General features: G+C 38.4%; 1 protein-coding gene across 1 annotated transcript in view; it reads left to right on the forward strand.

The window, feature by feature from the left end:
• Window positions 1-12,640, forward strand: part of LOC131220900 (probable LRR receptor-like serine/threonine-protein kinase At1g56140) — a 28,910-nt gene extending 16,270 nt beyond the window's left edge. The window contains exons 14-24 of the mRNA XM_058215813.1: window positions 407-469; window positions 1,381-1,425; window positions 1,601-1,665; window positions 2,461-2,837; window positions 6,314-6,512; window positions 6,608-6,763; window positions 7,826-7,944; window positions 8,935-9,145; window positions 9,507-9,738; window positions 10,953-11,103; window positions 11,962-12,640. Of these exons, the coding sequence (XP_058071796.1) occupies window positions 407-469; window positions 1,381-1,425; window positions 1,601-1,665; window positions 2,461-2,837; window positions 6,314-6,512; window positions 6,608-6,763; window positions 7,826-7,944; window positions 8,935-9,145; window positions 9,507-9,738; window positions 10,953-11,103; window positions 11,962-12,351 (2,008 nt within the window). The 3' untranslated portion in view covers window positions 12,352-12,640. The remainder of the gene's footprint in view (window positions 1-406; window positions 470-1,380; window positions 1,426-1,600; window positions 1,666-2,460; window positions 2,838-6,313; window positions 6,513-6,607; window positions 6,764-7,825; window positions 7,945-8,934; window positions 9,146-9,506; window positions 9,739-10,952; window positions 11,104-11,961) is intronic.
• Window positions 12,641-19,839: the final 7,199 nt, after the last annotated feature.

The following is a 19,839-nucleotide window of genomic DNA, read 5'->3' on the forward strand; positions in this document are numbered from 1 at the left end:
CTACTGTCTGTAGTAGTCACATTGAGGGACTCCAAATTGCAGTTTTCTTTCAAGTTGGATGGAAAGGACTGAATTTGCAATTTGACAGTGACTTCCTAATATGCTTACTAATGCAGTTGCAATGTGGTCACTTCCTCTCTATTGGACTAATTATTCCAATTCAATTTTATAGTTAAAACAAACACGGACTCAGAAATTATCTGCAGTTGCATTTTTTATTTGTCTTTTTCCCCATTCTCTTCTGCAAAAGTCCATTGATTTTTTTTTATTTTTATTTTTTATTTTTTATTTTTTGTTATTCTTTAACATGAATGCCATTATCTAGGAAAAGGCTCTAATATCTAGTGTTTTTGGTTCGCGTTGATCTTGTTTAATGAATTTGTTTATTTATATGTTGTGTTGGCAGAGATTTGTCCTACAATCAATTATCAGGAAGCTTTCCATCTTGGATCACACAAGGCTTGCAACTGTATGTCCAAAAGAAGCACAAAGCTTGCTATTTTATCTTCATTTCTCTAGCTACAAAATAGTTCATTATGTCATTAAGGCTGCATTGTACCATTGAATTGAAATGCGATACTTAGTTTAATAGAGTGGATATAACCAAATTGTAGTAACCTTAGTATTAAGAACAAGTAGTGCACAATTTGCAGGTTAGTTCCTCTCAAGTCCAACTTGAAAGTAACTCAGTTGCAATTTGAAGCCCACTTCCTCATTATTTGTATTGAGGAAGGTAGCTGCAATTTGGTCATTTCCACTTCATTGAACTAGTAATTATTGCAATTTGATTCAATAGATCATCCAAATGCAAGATAGGACGTTCCTTCTTTATTTATTTCGCATGATATATAAATATGGCTTTCGATTTATATTCAGACCAGTTATGATCTATTTCAAACATCCAACAACCATGACTAGTTTAATCCATGCGCTCCATAATCGAGCGCATGGAAGTTGCAGTATTATGCCGGGTACCCATATTCGATCTAGATTAGTGATAAGCGATTCCCAACATGTGAACATAGCATGTGTGTGAAAGATCAAATGCATCAGGGCCCTTCATCAGGTGGGTCCCACCTTGAACATGCCCTTGGAAATAATCAGGCTGGTCTATGCATCCTACATGCCACACGTGTATGAGCCAAAAAGTCAGTTGGAGAAAGATAACAAATGCTGTGTGTCCAACTTCCATGTGTGGTCCATGCTAGATTCCTAGGCCGGGGCATGCCGGCAGTGGTCCCCACCTAATGAGTGGCATGGATCTCTCACACATCTGCAAGTCGCCTCTTTAATCTATCACCTCAGCAGTTCTCTTCAATGTATTCGCAACGATGTAACAACATGGATAGTAAGCTTCTTTTGAATTGTCTCCTGTTTCAGGAACTTGGTCGCCAACAACTTTGTCATTGATAGTTCTAATAACAGGTATTATTCATAGGCGATGCTGCTCTACTCTTTTGACAAAACAAAAGCATGTTCGAGTTACTGTCGTAACTTACGAAGGATACCATATTCCCTGAATTGGTTGTGCATCGTTGTTGCATAAGAAATTGTCATAATCTTTTAGTTGCATTTGAGTGTTTGATTCTCTGGTGTTCAGTGCTTTGCCTTCAGGATTGAATTGTCTTCAACGGAACTTTCCGTGCAATCGGAATTCTCCAATTTGTAAGCCATCTCTTCTTCTTCTTCTTCTTCTTCTTCTTCATTTGGCTCTGTTTCGGTGCACGCATGAATCCAATTTCAAAAAAGAAGCAATTTTATACTAGTATCCATAATGCAGAGGCAGCAGTCGATCGCAATTACATTTCTTTCAGGTCCAACCTGAAAGCAACTGAGTTGAAATTTCGAGTTGGGACCTAAAACATGAATGCTATGGGTGGTCTGTAAATTTGGCTATTTCCACTTTACTAGAAAATGGCAGCCCACATACACTCCACCACATATGGTAATGTTTATGTGGTCTATGGGTGCAAGATCCATGCCATCCATCAGTTATCTCCCACTGTTTATATGTCCCTGCCTATAAGCCAGGCCGATCCTCAAATTGGATGAGCTACATATCAAGAAACAAATGGATGGGTGGAAAAGCTTTTCCCCCATGATTTGCTTCTGGAGTTGTGGATCACTTGATGAGTGGACCAGCCTGGGTTTCATTCAGTGCATTTTCATGGTGAGACACACCTGATGGACAGCTTGGATCTCATATCTGTGTGCCACATGGGCACATGTGCATGTAGATGGGCCACCCTATACATGCATGTGGGATCAACAAAACTCTATAGCAAAAATTAAATTAAATTTCTAAAAATGGTCATAACTTGCTGAAAAGCCTTGTATTAAATTCTTTAAGGTTAGGTTGGCTGAATCAGACATTCTGTAGCAGTGTCTGTTTCCGACACCCATATAACCATACTCATGTAACTAGGCTTTGATCAATGTCACTGTTTTATTGGTTTACAGATTCTCAATTTGCAATCAAGTGTGGTGGCAGAGGGATGACTTCTAATGATCGAACGGTGTATGAGAATGATAACGAACCTCTTGGCGTAGCAACATATTATGTGACCGGCGAGACCAGGTGGGCTGTCAGCAACGCTGGATTGTTTGCTGAGAACAACAATGCCTCGTACATCTCAAGCTCTTCTTCTCAGTTTCTGAATACTTTGGACTCAGAACTCTTCCAAACAGCAAGGATATCGCCAGGATCGCTAAGATACTATGGACTCGGGCTTGAGAATGGCCAGTACACCATAACCATGCAATTCGCTGAAATAGCTATTGAAGATTCAACTACTTGGCGGAGTGTTGGAAGGCGTGTATTCGATATTTATGCCCAGGTGTGTACTTTATAGTAGGATCTGTTTCCTAAATTTTCATTTGGATGCACATTGAATTGTGAACACTGGGACTAATCAAGAGTTAATGAGAAAAAAGAAAAAGAAAAAGAAAAAAGCTAATGACATTTCCTCGCGTACTTAGTTAAGTAGCCCAAATTGCAGTGACATTTCTCCCCAGACCCTCAACATGAATGCTAAGGAAAGTTCAATTTGGTTATTTCAATTTTATTAGCTTATCAAACAATTGCAATTTAATTTGACAGTGCATCTAAACACACCCTAAGTTATTTCTTTCTTTCCCTATCCGTCAGATATGCTTTGCAAAATTTTCAGAAATTTTGAATAGCACTGTGCTCGAGCATGGACCATTTCACAAGGATTATCACTTTATCCCTATACACTAAACTTTTAGTTTTGAGAGCTTTTAAGGCCACTCATGAGAGAAGGACCGTGGGTCCTTGTGAACGGGTCAGATTAGTGCAACTGTGGACAGGGTAAGATTGGAGTAGCCTACTCTCCTGAGTAGCCTTCACATTTCTCTTTGCTTTATATGAGAAAGTAACACGTTGATCAGAAGTATTGATCGATTGATGCCTTCGGTCGAAGCATCAAGTTCATCATGATTAGTTGTAATTTATTGAGTTGAAAACTAAGCATGCATGCAGTTTAACAATGGACGGTCAAAGAATCCACAAATGGGTTTCTTTCCTAGCCACATTTATATCCCAAGCTATTTTTTCAAGTTCATTATTGTATTGCAAATCATAATAGGGGTTGAATTATATGGAACTGCAAATCATATCATAAATCATAAGATTTCTTTTCTGATTTTCTTAGAAAATAAAAAATATATAAATAATCAGAATATTTTGAAGACTAATCTATCATCCGTTTCCCATCAATATGCACCAATGTTTTGAATAGCGTCCGTAGCATATTGTAGCTACGATGCTACATAGCATTAGCAAATAGCATAAATCCCCTGTAATGTATGCTATGGGGGTCGTAGTGTATGCGTAGCATATGTAGCATCATAGCATGCGCGTAGCGTATGTAGCATTTGTAGCATGCGTGTAGCATATTTAGCATACACTACAATTTTTATTATTATTATAAATGATAGCTATATTTTGCATTTTGTACTTTATACTCTCAACTTGTGGGATTTAAATTTCTTTTCATACTTGTGACTTGTGATTTCAATTAGACATTATTAATTAAAGTGGTTTGCTTAGAAAGTTGTTGATGTGATAATGATTTGATTTGGTTTATATATGTGGTTTGGCTTTGATTAAATGATACTTAATAACTTGTTTGAACATGCTTATACTTAAAAAAAATATAATCTTTAAGGCACGCACACGCACACACACACACACACACACACACACACACACACATTCTTGGAATCCACGAGGGAATAAAATGAATTATCGTGTAGTGTAGGGCTGAACACTCTCACACACACTTTCTTACCATTTGTCATATTTTTCCTATTTTTAAATTAAAAATAGAATTATCGTGTAGTGTTGGGCTGAACACTATTTAAAACATTGAAATGCACCAAGTAATACCATATCATGATAGTGTTAAAGGATTCTTGTCTTTCCTTTATTTTTTGTCATTTAAGAAACTTACATTTAAAAAAAAATGCAAGATTCCTTTAATAGTTTATGTTCTTTTTACCTTTCTTAAGTGTAGAATTACGTTGGAAAAGGCGGAATCTAATTATGTAGACCGATGAAAAAGATTTTGATTTCTAACCATCATTACCACAATAGGTCAACAAAATTTCAACCATCCATAACAACATTCAATTTGGCATCTAGACCAGTTTCAAAGTAAGAAATCATAAGAAAAAGCTCCATAGTTTAACATTGAAGAGTTCTATCATTTAATATCTTATAAAAAATCATAAGAAAACTGAAATGATTTTTTCGACGTATTATATATGATTTTGGGGTAGGAGAAGCTAGTTTAGCCAACCAACCCACTACGTCGGGTTGCCCACGACGGATTTGCGAGATTCCATTAGATCGACGGTCAAAAGTCCATTTTATTTTCGTTTTTACTATAAATAGTAAGTTTTAGTTTGATCATAACTTTTGATCCTTTGAGTTGTAGGAGTCGTGCCCAACATGAAAAGGGCTTAGAAAAATTAGGAGAATAATATGGTTAGGCTAAATTGGACAATTACTATTTTTGGCCAAAAACCATGAAGTCTAGTAGGAATGGTGACCGTTTATAAATAGTAAGTTTACTATTTATAGTAATTCACGTTTTTAGGGAGTTTGAGTCTAAAACTTCGTCCTAGGTTTGAGCTCCTTATTTAAAGGATTGTAAATTCATTTTTTTAAATCATCAATCAATTTATTTTCAAATTTATTAGAAATTATTTCTATTTTATTCCCTCGTGGATTCGAGGAAGCTCTCTGCGGAGTTCAGAGAGCTCCGTGGATTCGGAGTATTTATCCCCAAGGAAGACGGTGATCGACCTCATCACGTCCTTCCCTGCGTCAAAAGTTTAAATGGTACGGCATGCATGGTCCCCTCCTATATTGGAGGTGAGCGCGGAGTGAGCTTTATCTTCGTGAACACTGCTTAATGATACCTTGCGCTGTCCTTAGACAGTGGGTGGGGAGTAACAACCATAAACCCGCACTGGCCAGATCGTTAGTGTAGATTGTGCCAATGATGACCTTGCATTGACCTTGGTCAGCACATGACATGAATGTGTTGGCCAAGAATGGTTAGCATGGATTGAACTTACTAAAATTTTGATGCCAACACCAAGTAAAGCTTTAAATAAAAGAAAACAAGTATAATTTGAATCATAAATCATAGGATTCAAATCACAGAATTGCAGTATTCATCTGGCTTAAAATATATTCAAGATGGGATTCAAATCGTTCTGCCTATGATTTGGCTCAAATTGTAAATCACAAATCAACTATGATCACAAGTGATTTGATTTCCAAACATTCAGTTTAGCTAAGTAGACATGAAAATAATAACAGTAATGATTTCTACTTCATGTAATGAAGAGACTGGCCCCTAAAATTGGAGTCAGGTCTCTTTTGAGTCCACTTAAAAGTAGCAGACTTGCAATTTGGAGCCTAATCCATCATAAATACAATTTAGTTTCTCTACTTAGGTCAATAATTGCCAATTCCATATAAGAGTGCATCCAAACTCAATTTAAGTATATCACCATCAAACATCTTATTAAAATTTATGCTTGGGATAGTTAAGGGGGCTAAAGAAACTGATAGTTCCATAGGACATCGATAGGACAGTCATGATAAGGGACATCTTGAACTTTGAAATTGGTTCCCACGAATCTTGAAATGCTAAAAAATATATACATACCCATACTTGATTGTTGGGAGGGACATGCATTTCTGATAATGTAGTTTGTGAATTTGATATAACAATTATCTCCGCTAGTTTTGAAATTCTATTAATCGCTTCTCCAGGGAAATCTTCAATTGGAAGATTTTGATATAAAAAGAGCGGCAGGTGGGGCCTCTAAGAGCGCAGTTACGAGGACTTTCCAGGCTAATGTAACTGAGAATTTCCTTGAAATCCATCTCTTTTGGGCCGGGAAAGGGACATGTTGTATACCTGCTCAAGGTACTTATGGGCCATCCGTTTCAGCCATCAGTGTCACTCCAGGTAATATATCCAGGACTGACTATTAGAATTAAATTCTGAAAGTTTCTAGTTGTTCAATTCTAACAGATGAATATTCGGCCTTTTCTGTTTTTTAGATTTTACACCAACTGTTAGTAACCGTCCGCCAGGTTCGGGAAAGAAAAACAAGACTGGTTTGATCGTCGGGATTGTAGTTGGTGCTTTGAGCTTTATATCCATTTTCGCACTTTTTATCTGGAGACGAAGGAGAAGAGGCACCGATGAAGATGAAGGTAATACCAATATTTCTAAATTAGGGTGCATTTAGATGCTCAACTGAACTGGATTGCAATTCATTCAAATCATTGCAGAGGAATGACCAAAGTTGGGGTGATACTGTAATTGCAGTTCCATGCATTCCAACTTGAAATGGTCACAATTGCAATCTTGAGACTAACCATACTTGGACACTATCTGTTTTATTGAAATGGACTATTATGATTCAGTTCAACTGAGCATCCAAACACAATCTAATTGATATGCATTGAAGCTCCAACTCGGACAATTGTAACTCAATAGGAGTCGATTTGAGTCATGTTACTCAACACTGAGGTCATGGGTTCGAATGCCCATGTGAGGGGTGTGTGTGTGTGCGCCCGCGCGCGTGAAAAGAAAAAAGCTTTTGGGTCTTTGGTCTCAACCAGGAGAAATTACAAATTTGTTCCAATAAACTTCTTGTGGCCAATTGGCTTTTTTAGACCATATTAGGATGGCGGGCAGGATTCCATTCCATCTAAGATCAATATCCGCAACATTTCAAACAGGACCTGAGACATCCCAGTTATTGATTTGGGGCAGAAAAAGTGGAAAATTGCTACTCTCCATTCTGAACTTCCCATTTTCTCTGCTGTCTCAAACAGGCAGCGGAATCGATAAACATCCAGTTCGTTAAAATATCCATTGTGATTGTGATTTGGGGTACATCCAAACACACCCTTAGGATGTACTTGGAAGCACTATTGAATTGAATTGCAATAATTAGTTCAGTAGACTGGAAATGGAAAAAATGTAAAGTATTCAAGGGAATATTATCGAAATTGCAATACATTACTTTCGAGGTAGGACTTGAAAGGAGTGTTACTGATTGTTGTTACAGTCTGGTTATTTCATCGGGACTGAACTGAATGTTCGCAATTCACTTGAGTTGTGCATCCAAACACATCTGTACAATTTAATTTTATTTTTCTTCAGTGAAGCCCATGTTAAAACATAGAGATGTGTGCATGCATTTGATCTTTGTATCGTATTTAAGTAGATAATATGATCCTAACCTGCTTTCGTGTTTGAATTCGCAGAGTTTCTAAGCATGGCTGCCAAAGCAAACACTTTCAGTTATTCTGAACTGAGGACTGCGACAGATGACTTCAGTCCTGCAAATAAGTTGGGCGAGGGAGGATTTGGGCCTGTTTTTAAGGTACGTTTTCATGCTTGGTCTTAAATAAAAAAGAAGTGGCAATTTAATATCTAAGGGTGTGTTTGGAAGTTTCCACTTTTGTCAGTAAAAGCAGCTTGCCCAACACACAAGTGAGAAAAGAACGGGTTTGAAATTCTAGAACATTCTCGTCTCACTTGGTTTGGGTTGAGAAAATGGAAACAAATTCCAATTCGTGGGCTCACCCAAACAGGCCTTTAAGTGTGCACTCTCTTGATAATGTGATAATGGACAACAACACATGTATACGTATGACACACCTACAAATGTATAAAGATTAGCAGGCGTAGCGGGTGCATGGATAGAGGAAGAAGATCTCCGTTTTCTCTTAGCTGATAATCTTTGAATCCACAAGCAGAGTGAATCTTTAAAATGAGAAATAAAATTGACATTGTTGAATGAAGAGTTCTGTCTTCAACATGATGCCCTAGGCTCCTACTTTGATTCAAGCTAAGGAAACTTCCCCAAAATAGTAAAAATTACCTAAAAATAGTAAAGACATCTAATCCTACCCAAACTCGTAAACAACCCTTAGACGACTAAATAAATACTTCGGACCTCAATCAGACTCTTAAAACCCTACGAAAAGTGAAAATGGAACTCACTAAAAGTAGTAAGTTTTGAACTAAAATGTAATTTTGAGAAATCCCTTGAGGCCTACATAATTTCCATGTCGTAGGGCTTGTCAATAGCTTTCCAACAACATATATAAGCACAAATCTGATAACTGGTGGTCACAAAGATATGGCCATCGGAACCTATAGCTCGCATTTAGGTGCATTTAGGTAATTTTTACCTAATTAGGGCCCTTCCAGCCCAAATTCATAAGATCCTAGTGCGCCATTGAGCTGTTCATTACAAGTTCTACATCATTAGTACATCCATCCATCCATGCCCACATACATACAAACATAGATGCATGGGTAACGAGAGCATTCATTTATTTTATATTGATTCTTGGGATTTTTATAGGGAACACTTACAGATGGACGGGTAATAGCCGTGAAGCAACTTTCAGTAGCATCTCATCAAGGAAAGAGTCAGTTTGTAACAGAGATCGCTACCATATCTGCAGTGCAACACAAGAACCTCGTGAAGTTGTATGGATGCTGCATCGAGGGAGAGAAGCGGCTTCTGGTCTACGAGTATCTTGAAAACAAGAGCCTTGATCAGGCACTCTTTGGTATGGGACCATACCTATTTCCATAAAACCATATTCTTATAATGGTGTATCATAGAGTAGGATGTGGATTCCTGCCTGCACATGCCAATGTGGTGTGTTATGTGCCAGATCCAGGCCATTTATTTGGTGGGTCTCACCATGGATGGGCCATTTCCCAAATCAAGGCCATCCATTCATAAAGTGTTCAACATGTGTATGAAATAAATGGACAGTTAAGAATCACATTTGTCATACACAAGTTACCCACCTGATGATGGGACCGGCAAGATATTTGGGCCAAGGCATATGAAAGGTCGGCCTCACCTTTTAAACAACATATGTTATTGCACACATGCTCATTAGCAATTCCATTTCCTTGCAGGAAGCAGCAACTTGAATCTAAATTGGGCCACCCGCTTCGAAATATGCTTGGGTACGGCCAGAGGTCTTGCTTATCTCCATGAAGAATCAAGGCTCCGGATTGTACATAGAGATGTCAAGGCCAGTAATATTCTGCTCGATGCTGATCTTGTCCCCAAGATTTCAGATTTTGGTTTGGCGAAGCTATACGATGATAAGAAGACCCACATCAGCACACGGGTCGCAGGGACAATGTAAGAACCATTTGATCATCTATGTTCACCTCACGTCAAGGGTCTGTTTGGATGTTCAATTGAACTAAATTGCAATAATCTTGTTGATGAGAAATGACAAAGTGGGGTAGCCATTTTCATCAATGTGAATACCAAACCATAGTTCAAAAACCCAAAAAAAAACTCGAGTAGATGTCCAGTCGAGTCAGGTCAATTTGAGGTCTCGAATGAGTCTTAAATTGACTGGACTCAATATTATAATTATATAATTGAAGGATACATGCGGTGTGAACAAATACTAATTACATATATAAATTTATCCACAAAAAAGCACAATGCAAAGTTAGATTCTCAGAGACTCGGCTGGAAATCTCCTCAGGTCGAGTTGACTTGGCCAGGTTTCAAGTCGAGTCAACGAGTTTTAAAACTATGGACTAAAAACCAAATTGCAATATACGCATTTCAAGTTGGATTTGAGATTTTAAGAGCTAGTGCCCCATTTTGAAAGGAATTGGCCCAGCCCCACTTTGGTCATCTACATTTTAGGGTGCATTTGGATGCATGATCAACTAGCAATTATAAGTCCACAACATAGCTCAAAAAACTTGAAAAATAGACTCGTTATCCAATTGGGTTGGGTTGACTCGAAGACTTGATCGATCTTTGTTCGACTTGACTCGATATTTAAGAAATGGATTAAGGATATCAGAGTAATAGTAGATATAGCTAAAAATGGGAAAAATAGTCTCAACACAGTGCTTGTGCATTGGTGGAAGGGTTCAATTCACTTCCTTTCTTCTGTGAATCTCCTCACTTTTTCCTTTATTGAAAATGATACGCTCGTTGCCTGTGAGTGACTCGGTTCAAGTCATGCCAAGTCAGATTGACTGAGTTGGCGAGTGGACTCAATGAGTCTTGCCAAGTCGGAACCAACTCACAATCATGAGTGAGTTTCCATGTAACTCAGCTTGAAATCTCGTCAAGTCAAGTTGACTTGGCCGAGTTTCAAGCTGAGTCACTGAGTTTTGGAGCTATGGAAACATAATTATTTATTTCTATTATTAGTCTTCATTAAACTGAAGGTTTGCAACTCAATTCACAATGCGCCCAAACAGTCTTATTAAATCAAATTATTTCAATTCAATTCAATTGAGCATCCAAACACAGTCATATGTGCTCATTATGGGATGTTTGTTTGCATCAAAATAACCTTGAACTTCTTGAATTTCTTGAAGTGGGTATCTTGCACCGGAGTATGCCATGCGTGGGCATCTGACGGAAAAGGCCGATGTGTTCGGATTTGGGGTTGTTGCACTTGAGATTCTTAGTGGAAGGATGAATTCAGATACAACTTTGGATCAAGATAAGATCTATCTCCTCGAATGGGTATGACATTTTAATTATCTTATAAAAATCAGACTCTTTAGGCTGGTAATTCTATTCTTTAATTAGGATGCACATATTACTGGCATGAAATTTAAATACTCACACACTGTTTATTGAAATCCACTCTCTTGGTTATAGTGTTGCTTGTTCCAGTAATTAGCTTTCATCGGTTACAAATCGAAATGATGAATTTATCACTGAGAGGAATGCAATTTGCAAATGGGCATCGGCAAATGCCATTCACAAGTACTCTAAGGGTGCGTTTGATCATAAATTTCTTAAGATAAGCTACCTATTCCACAAGTAGCTTATCTTAGTCTCTACTTATTAAGAAGATGAGTATGTTTTGCAAACAAATACTTATCAGCTTCTCTTCTCTTTCATATTTCCTAATGCCTCTCTTCAGCAGCTTATGAAAAGTAGAAAAGCTTAAAAAAAAAAAAATAACTGAAGTGATTATGAACTTTTTAAGTAAAAAAGCTACTTATAATTGATCATAAACCAAACTAATGTCAAATAAGTTACTTATCTACTGCTGTAAGTAGAAAAAGTAACTTATTTGGTGGTATCCTAATGGGCCCTAAGCGTGCCAATGTAGGACCCATCTGTAAATTTGGACCATTGATCAAGTGCACTCTTTCGAGTGTTTCTGAATCGCGTTGGCAGATGCACGTCTACAAAGTAGCATTCCTATCACAAATCATGGATTTTATTTTATTTTTTTACTTTTCATAATTCATTCTAGTAAACTATCATTGATTAGCTTTTGATGATGGATTTACGGACATCAGATCGACCTGTGTATGATTAGTGGAACTTTCATCGATGTATTACTGATGTCTTTCCACAATTTCTTAGGCATGGAATCTACATGAAACCAACCGACCATTGGAACTGATGGATCAAACGCTGTCGGAATTTGACAAAGAAGAAGCACTAAGAATGATTGGAGTAGCTCTTCTATGCACTCAAGCATCCCCAGGGCTACGCCCGCCCATGTCCCGTGTGGTGGCCATGCTAGCAGGTGACATCGAAGTGAATAGCATCACATCACGGCCCGGCTACTTAACTGATTGGCAATTTGAGGAGATAAACACCTTCATGACCGATGACACATCACGAGAGTCGACGGGGAGAACAAGCAGCCAACTTAACACGTCATCAAATTCGACCACATTCATTCATGCGAGCCCATCGCCTTTGGCTACTCAGCCAATGTTGCAAGAGATCGTCGGAGAAGGACGGTGATGATCATCTTCAAAGCTGTCCATGCATGCATGTAGACATGTATTTACATGCAGATACTTGAATTAATACCTCCATTGTTATGGATATGTGTATATATACAACCTACGTACATTTCATATAGAGGTTTGATGGTTTGTATTTGGGATGTATTTCCATTTGTTTGGTGTATACTTAATTGTAGACAAATGATTGTAGCCTCACTGGCTGTATTTGGGGATTTTGGTACATGGATTTGTTGGGAAACTACATTGAGAAAGGTATTCAAATCAATCATATCAAAGTTATTTAAGATCTGGACCGTTCATCTGTTGGGCCCTACCATGGATGGGCATATACCCTAAAAGTCACTTTGGTTAGATTATCCTGGCAACTGACTGGAGGATCGTTGAAGGTTACAGATGGGGAATTTTGAAAAAAAAAAAAGGATCCAACCAACGGTTGACATTCAATGGGCAAAAATCCTGTAATCCCCAGTTAGGATCATCTGACAATTGCTTTTTTTTTTTTTGTTTTTTTTGTTTTTTTGTCTGTAGGCAGAGTGGTGGTCAGTGGATGAATGGTCTGGATCTTGGGACGTGTGTCAGGTGGATTGAACCTGGGCGCTTGATGACTTGGATATTAGCCTCTTGTATCTCTCTTTGGTCTAAGTAGTCGTTTGCATTAATCGTAATTATACTCTGTCTAGCAATCTCCACCATCCAATTAGTGGCCACCAAATGGATATTAACGGCCTGTTTGGATACACTCATATATATTCCTAGCATCTCTCTCTCTCTCTCTCTCTCTCTCTCTCTCTCTCTCTCTCTCTTGTTTTGTTTCTTTCTTTCTTTTCTTTTTCTTTTTTTTAATTTAATGGCAGGAAATGATCAAATGAGTTACTTTTTAAAAAAAAAGTTGTTTTGTTAATTACTTTTGTGAAAGTAGCTTCTTAACTTAAATTACTTGCACCCATTAGTAAAAAGGGTAATGGTACTATGAGGTCGACCCCATGGGAACTTCCCATGAGGTCGAGCTGTGTGGGCCCCACCGTGATGTGCGTCAAACATCGACGCCGTGTATTTGATGCATGGGTACCCTTTATGTTTCGAGATATCCCAAAAATCAGCTGTGTACCTAACTCATGTGGGCCATACCATCTAAAACCATATGAAAACATGCCCAAAACATATAAAAGCACTTGGTTGGGGCTCCACATGAAATTTGGATGCACTGAAACTTAGTCTGACCACTCATCCAAGTGGGACACACACAATGGATGGGCTGGATTTGTGAACCACATCTCGTTGGGCCCACAAAATGATTATGAATGTTTTAATGGGAGGATAACCTCTCAACTGTTGTACGTGGTGTGGCCCATCAAAGTCATGGATTGACTTGATTTTTAAGCCCATGGTCCAACATGAAATGGTGCATCTGACTGATAGTGTTGATGTTCTACACGCATCACGGTGGGGCCCACACATCTCAACCTCATGGGAAGTTCGATGAGGTCAACCTCATAGTACCATTTCCTTGGTAAAAAATTCTTGCTTTTTAATTTTTTAGTTTTCCATTCTCCTCTCACTTTCATATCTCCGTGATGGAAGGTCTATATTAAAGGAGACCTGCACGATGGATGGTCTACATTGAAGGTGGGGGCCACATGATGGATAGTCCACATCAATGGAAGACCCACGTATTGGATAGCTCATGTTGAAGGTCGCCCCTAATGATGAATGGTCCACATCCATGTGATGCATGACCCACTTCAATGGTTGGGCCCACATGATGGATGGTCCACATCAAAGGTGGGCTCCACTTGCTCAGCGGACATTGAAGGTGCGCCCCACATGATGGATGACTTACATTAAGGTGCAGGTCCATATAACGGGGTCCATTAAAGATGATCCACATGAAGGAGGACCCACATAATGGACAGTCCATGTCGAAGGTCGCCACGAATGATCGATGCCCACATCATCAAAGGGCAGCCCCTAATGATGAATGGCTCACATCCAAGGCAACATTGTAAGATGGATGGCCCACTTCAAAGGTGGGGCCCACACGATGGACATTACACATTAAAGGTGTGGGCAGTGTCCATTGAAGGTGGGAAACCCATGATGGACAATTAACATTGATGGTGGGCCCCACGTGATGTTGGGCCTCCTGTAATGGACGGTCCACATCAAATGTTGGCCCCATATGATGAATGGCCTGCATCAAAAGTGGGCCCCACATAATGGAGGCCCACTTCAAAGTTCAACCCTACATGATGGATGGTCTATATTGAAGTTAGGCCTCATATGATTGATGATCCACATCCAATGTCCGACATGATGGACAACCCACATCCAAGATGGCCCCACATGATGAATAGTCCACATCAGGCTTTACAAGGTGGATGGTTTATATTGAAGGTAAGCCCCATGAGATAGACGATTCGCATTCAAGTCAAGGCCAAGGTGAGCCCAACGTAATGAATAATCCACATCAAAGGTTGGCCTCGCATGATGGGCAGTGAATATTAAAGGTGGACTCCACATGAACAAATAAAACTTGGGAAAGATTTTAATGGAAAATATTTGTAAAAAATATTAAAAGAGAGATTAATGTAATGTTGGGAACCAAACATACTTGTATTTTGTATAAGTAAAAGTCAAGAAAAGTTACTTGAGGCATAAGTAGGTTAAGCAAAATGACTTATGATCCAAGCGAATACTAAGAAAATGGTTAGTGGTCCACATTCGACTAGTGAAATCAGATGGCTAACATCGTCCAATCAGTGTGATTTTCAGTTTATGTTCCCGATACAATGGGGCCATGATTTGGACGGTCTAGATCTAGATGCGAGTGTGCCATGTGCACATTTGGCGATTTGCACTGTTTTGTGAATGGTGCAAACGCGCACCATGGTGTAGCCCAAGACCAGTTAGATGATGGTTGACGATCCTAGTCATAGGAGAGTGACTTTTAACATGTCTACCCTTCTTGATATTGCAAATTTTCGTTGGGTTTATGGCGCTCCATTGAAGTGATGTAGAACAGGTTGCAGATGATATTATGGACGGTCAGGATCAAAAGAAATCATGCCAAAAAAGGCTGATCTAGAGTGAAAACAACCTATGGGTCCTTAACTGGATCCTTACTCTTGCTCTTGCTCGGGTGGTGGACTCTCTTGAGTTTCAACACCCGGTCAAGGGCTCGAGTATCCATAGGTTATGAAATTCCACTAGCGTGAGTGTGTGGGGGTGTGTGTGCATGTTAAAATAAAAAATAAAAAATAAAAAATAAAATAAAAACACTATGGGTCCTTAACCTTGATCCATAGCTCAAGTGGTAGACTGAGGTTCCAACACTGAGGTCTTTGCATCGATCCCTAGTAGGGGTGGCTAACACTGAAGTGTCAACTGGTAGTGGGGGTGTACTAACAAGCTAACATGAAAAAAAAAACCTATGGGTCCTTACTCTTCCTCGGGTGGTACTCTTAGGAGTTTCAACTCCCGGTCAAGAGTTCAAGTACCCATAGGTGGTGAAATTTCACTAGCGTGAGTGTGTGGGGGTGTGTGCATGTAAAAAAAAATTTAAAAAAAAAAAAAAAAAAACTAAAGGCTAATTGTGGCTTCCAACTGCCATAATATTTTTACCACCTTCACACCTTCTCTCACGGGAACTTGTGAGAACTTTTTCAGAACCCATCACACATGAGGTAGGCTTAAAATCTGAACCATCTATGTGATGCAGCACCTCATGAAACCTCCAAGACCTAACTTTTACCCCTATCCAAAACTTTGGTAGGCCGTGGAGAAAGAGAGACAAATCAAGGGAGAAATTTGTTTCCTTTTTCCATGGCCTGCCAAAGTTTTGGATGAGAGTAAAAGTTAGGCCTAAGTGGTTTAATGGGGTGTTGCATCACATGGATGGTTCATATTTTGGGCCCACATCACGTGTGATGAGTTCTGAAAAAGTTATGCACAGGTGTGTGTGTGTGTGTATGCTTGTGAGAACTTTTTGATACGTGATGTGAGCGAAAAATATGTACTGTCCACACGATGCACCCCATAAAACCTTAAGGCCCAACTTTTAGCCAGATCCAAAACCTTGGTGGGCCATGGCAAAAGAAAACAGTTACCTCCCTTGATTAGCTTTTGCTATTGCCATGCCCACTAGAATTTTGGATCAGACTGAAAGTAGGACCTTGTAGGTTTCTTGGGTGCCGCATCACATGGACTGTTCAGATTTTGTGCACATGACGCTGTAAAAGTGCACACGGGTGCTCATGTAAGAAAGTGTGAATGTGAGCATAACTCTCTCTTTCTCTCTCTCTCTCTCTCTCTCTCTCTCTCTCTCTCTCTCTCTCTCTCTCTTATATATATATAATAGGTTAAATCCTCTCTCTCTCTCTCTCTCTCTCTCTCATATATATATAATGGGTTAAATCGTGTTTTAGTTCAAATTTTACTATTTTAAAAAAGTCACATTTTTGCTTGTGGTCTGAAGTCTTTGTTTTAATTATCCAAGAGTTATTCACAAGTTTAGCTAGGATTAAATGTCTTTTAGCAATTTTTAGTAATTTTTACTATTTTAGTAAAAGTTTCTTATTTTGAGTTGGATTAGAAGTTTAGGGCATCTTGTGCTTATACAAGGCCATTAGGTATGGTGTAAGCAATTTATTTATTTATTTTATTCAACAATGTCAATTTTATTTCTCATTTTAGAGATTTTTTTCTTTCTTTTCTCTCCTTGCAAATTAAAGGATTATCATGAGAAGATGGTAATTTCTTCCCTTTATCATGCACCTGATATGCCAAATTCATTTAGAACAACTAGACGTTATGTAAAGGTCTAGGGCCTCGGCAATGATGGGGATTCAGTATCAATCCAATGTCAGCATCTTTAGGGATGAGCAACTTTGAGAGGTAATTGCATGTCATTTGATGCTAAAGTCGTGTAGGACAGGTTAGAGATCACTTAATGGATTTCCAGAATTGCACAAATTCAAGTTGGAAGAGCCTTGATTTGACAAAAAATGGCCTACATCCACTGTAGCTTTACAATTATTTAATAGTTTCTAAGTAAGATCCTTACTCTTGCTCCGTTGGTAGACTCTCAGGAGTTTCAACACCCGGTCAAGGGTTCGATTATCCATAGGTGGTGAAATCCCACTATGGCGTGAGTGTGTGGGGGTGTGTGTGTGCGTGTGTGTGTATATATATATATAGTTCCGTAAGTATAATGTGTTATTACAAAGCTATCCACAAAGTCTATATCCTAGCAAAACAACAATAGTTCATTAGCTATGTATATAGCTTCGCAGAATTCAATCACTTCAATAATTAAGTACAAGTCTCAAGTCAAAACTTATTTTTCAATAAGTTGCATTTTTGCTATTTTTAGGGGTTTAAGAATCCCACTCTTATCCAAAGTCTTTGTTTTAGTTATCTGAAAGTTTTTTATGAGTTTGGAATATAAAATTCTATTATTTTTAGTAATTTTTACCCTTTCAGAAAAGTTTCCTAGTTTTAGTTAGATTACGAGTCTAAGGCCTCTCTTACCTATGTAAAGTTACCAATCGCATCGTAAATGATATTTTTCATCAATGGTATCAATTTTATTTATTGTTTTACAAACTTTTTTCTTTCATCATGTGTTCAAACACTATCTTAAGGAAGAAACTCTTTGATAGTATTTTCATCATGACTCATTAAAGTTAGATGAGAAGGTGCATATACATTGCAAGCGTTTGGACAAATCACATTGCAAACCAAATTCTCAATATTCATCTCCCTTCATTGGGTGCAAGCGATGCAACTATGTGTAAGTTCACAAGAAATGGAAAATCACACTCAGCTTCGCTAATGAGGCCTCTTATAGCCCTACCATAAGGAATATATGTCCATGACCATGTAGTTGGATTGGACAACACATGATCATGTCATATCGTGTGATTCAAATATACAGCATGGTGGGCGGTGTAGTGGCCGATGATTCCACTCACCTTAACAAAGCAAAGAACAACATGTACACACACATATATAAAGGTTGGGCATTGAAAGGCTGAAATGAGAGGGGGGCCTTGGGTTCTCTTTAAACAGAGCTGAAAGAGGTCTATTTCTGGATTTTTGGGCTAATTATTTTTATTTTTTATAAAAGGAGGGAAAGAAGGAGAGTGGATGGGAGAGAGAATCATGTTGTGTTAAGAGGACGAGAGAGGGAAGCATAGAGGATTTTGGTTATGCACGTGTGGTGTGCACACGTGTGATGATTGTGCATGTGGTGTGTGTGTGTGTAGAGTGTGCATGCAATATAGTGTATGTGGGTGTGTTAGTAGGTGTATACATGTGTGTAGTGTTTATAGTACGAGTACAAAAATGTGTGGTGATGCATGTGTTCTTGTGGCGAAATGTGTGAGGTTAAATGTAATAAAATGAATGAGTTGATAATGCTTCAAATCACTTATCTATGTACATGTACGGACAAAAACTACATTTACCGGTCAGATTGCAAGATAAAGAGGTGAATAAATGATTTATTGGAGGTACGGCCAATTAAAATGATGATTGAATGTATAGATAGCTATATGAATGGATGGATGTGTAAATAATGCATGAACGTGCAATCTAACGGTTGGATGTCATGATTAATGGATGGATGATAAATTGATCAAGGATCTAATGGTTGGATGATCTTGTAAATAGATTAATAACTTAATGAACAGATGGTTCTACTGAATGGATAGATTGATGTAAAAATGCACCTTCACATAGCTTAACGAATTCATTGATAGTTGGATGGCTGGATAAAAAGATGGACGGTCCAGGTTCCTGAAAAAAACTTATAGCCCTAAACTTCACTAGGGTCATTACATTGGATTTGGACCACTCATCATTAGGGGCAACCTTTGACATGGACCGTCCATTATTTGAGCCTAACTCGATGTGAGTCATCCATCATGTAGGGCCCACCTTTGATGTGGACATTCTATTGTGTGGGCCCTACCTTCTTTGCATCCATCACCTGGAGAGATGAGAAAGAGGTAGGGGTGAGAGTAAAAAAGTTTTAAAAGCTGATTTTTTTTATTTTTTATTTATTATGGGTACTTGTAATTTAAGCTAAGAAGCAAATTTAAGAAGGGTGATTACCAAACTAAATAAATAAATGGTAACTCATTTGTTGCCACAAGAAGAAAAATAAATAAATAAATAAATAAAAATACTTATAAGGTGTATCCAAACAGGCCGTTAACATCCATTCGACTGCCACTAATCAATTAGTGGAGATTGCAAGACAGCCTAATTTGGATGAATGGAAACAACATCTCAGACTAATAAGGAACCATCAGATACAAGAGGCTAATATCTAAGTTATCAAGCGCCCAGGTTCAATACATGTACCACACATGTTCCGAGATCCAGACCATTCATCCGCTGAGCCCCACTATACTTACAGTAAAAAATGCAATCATCAGATGATCCTAACTGTTGGTTGGAGGATTTTTTTTTTTTTTTC

Source organism: Magnolia sinica, chromosome 12 (assembly GCF_029962835.1).
Source record: "Magnolia sinica isolate HGM2019 chromosome 12, MsV1, whole genome shotgun sequence".
In the NCBI taxonomy this organism is placed as follows: domain Eukaryota; kingdom Viridiplantae; phylum Streptophyta; class Magnoliopsida; order Magnoliales; family Magnoliaceae; genus Magnolia; species Magnolia sinica.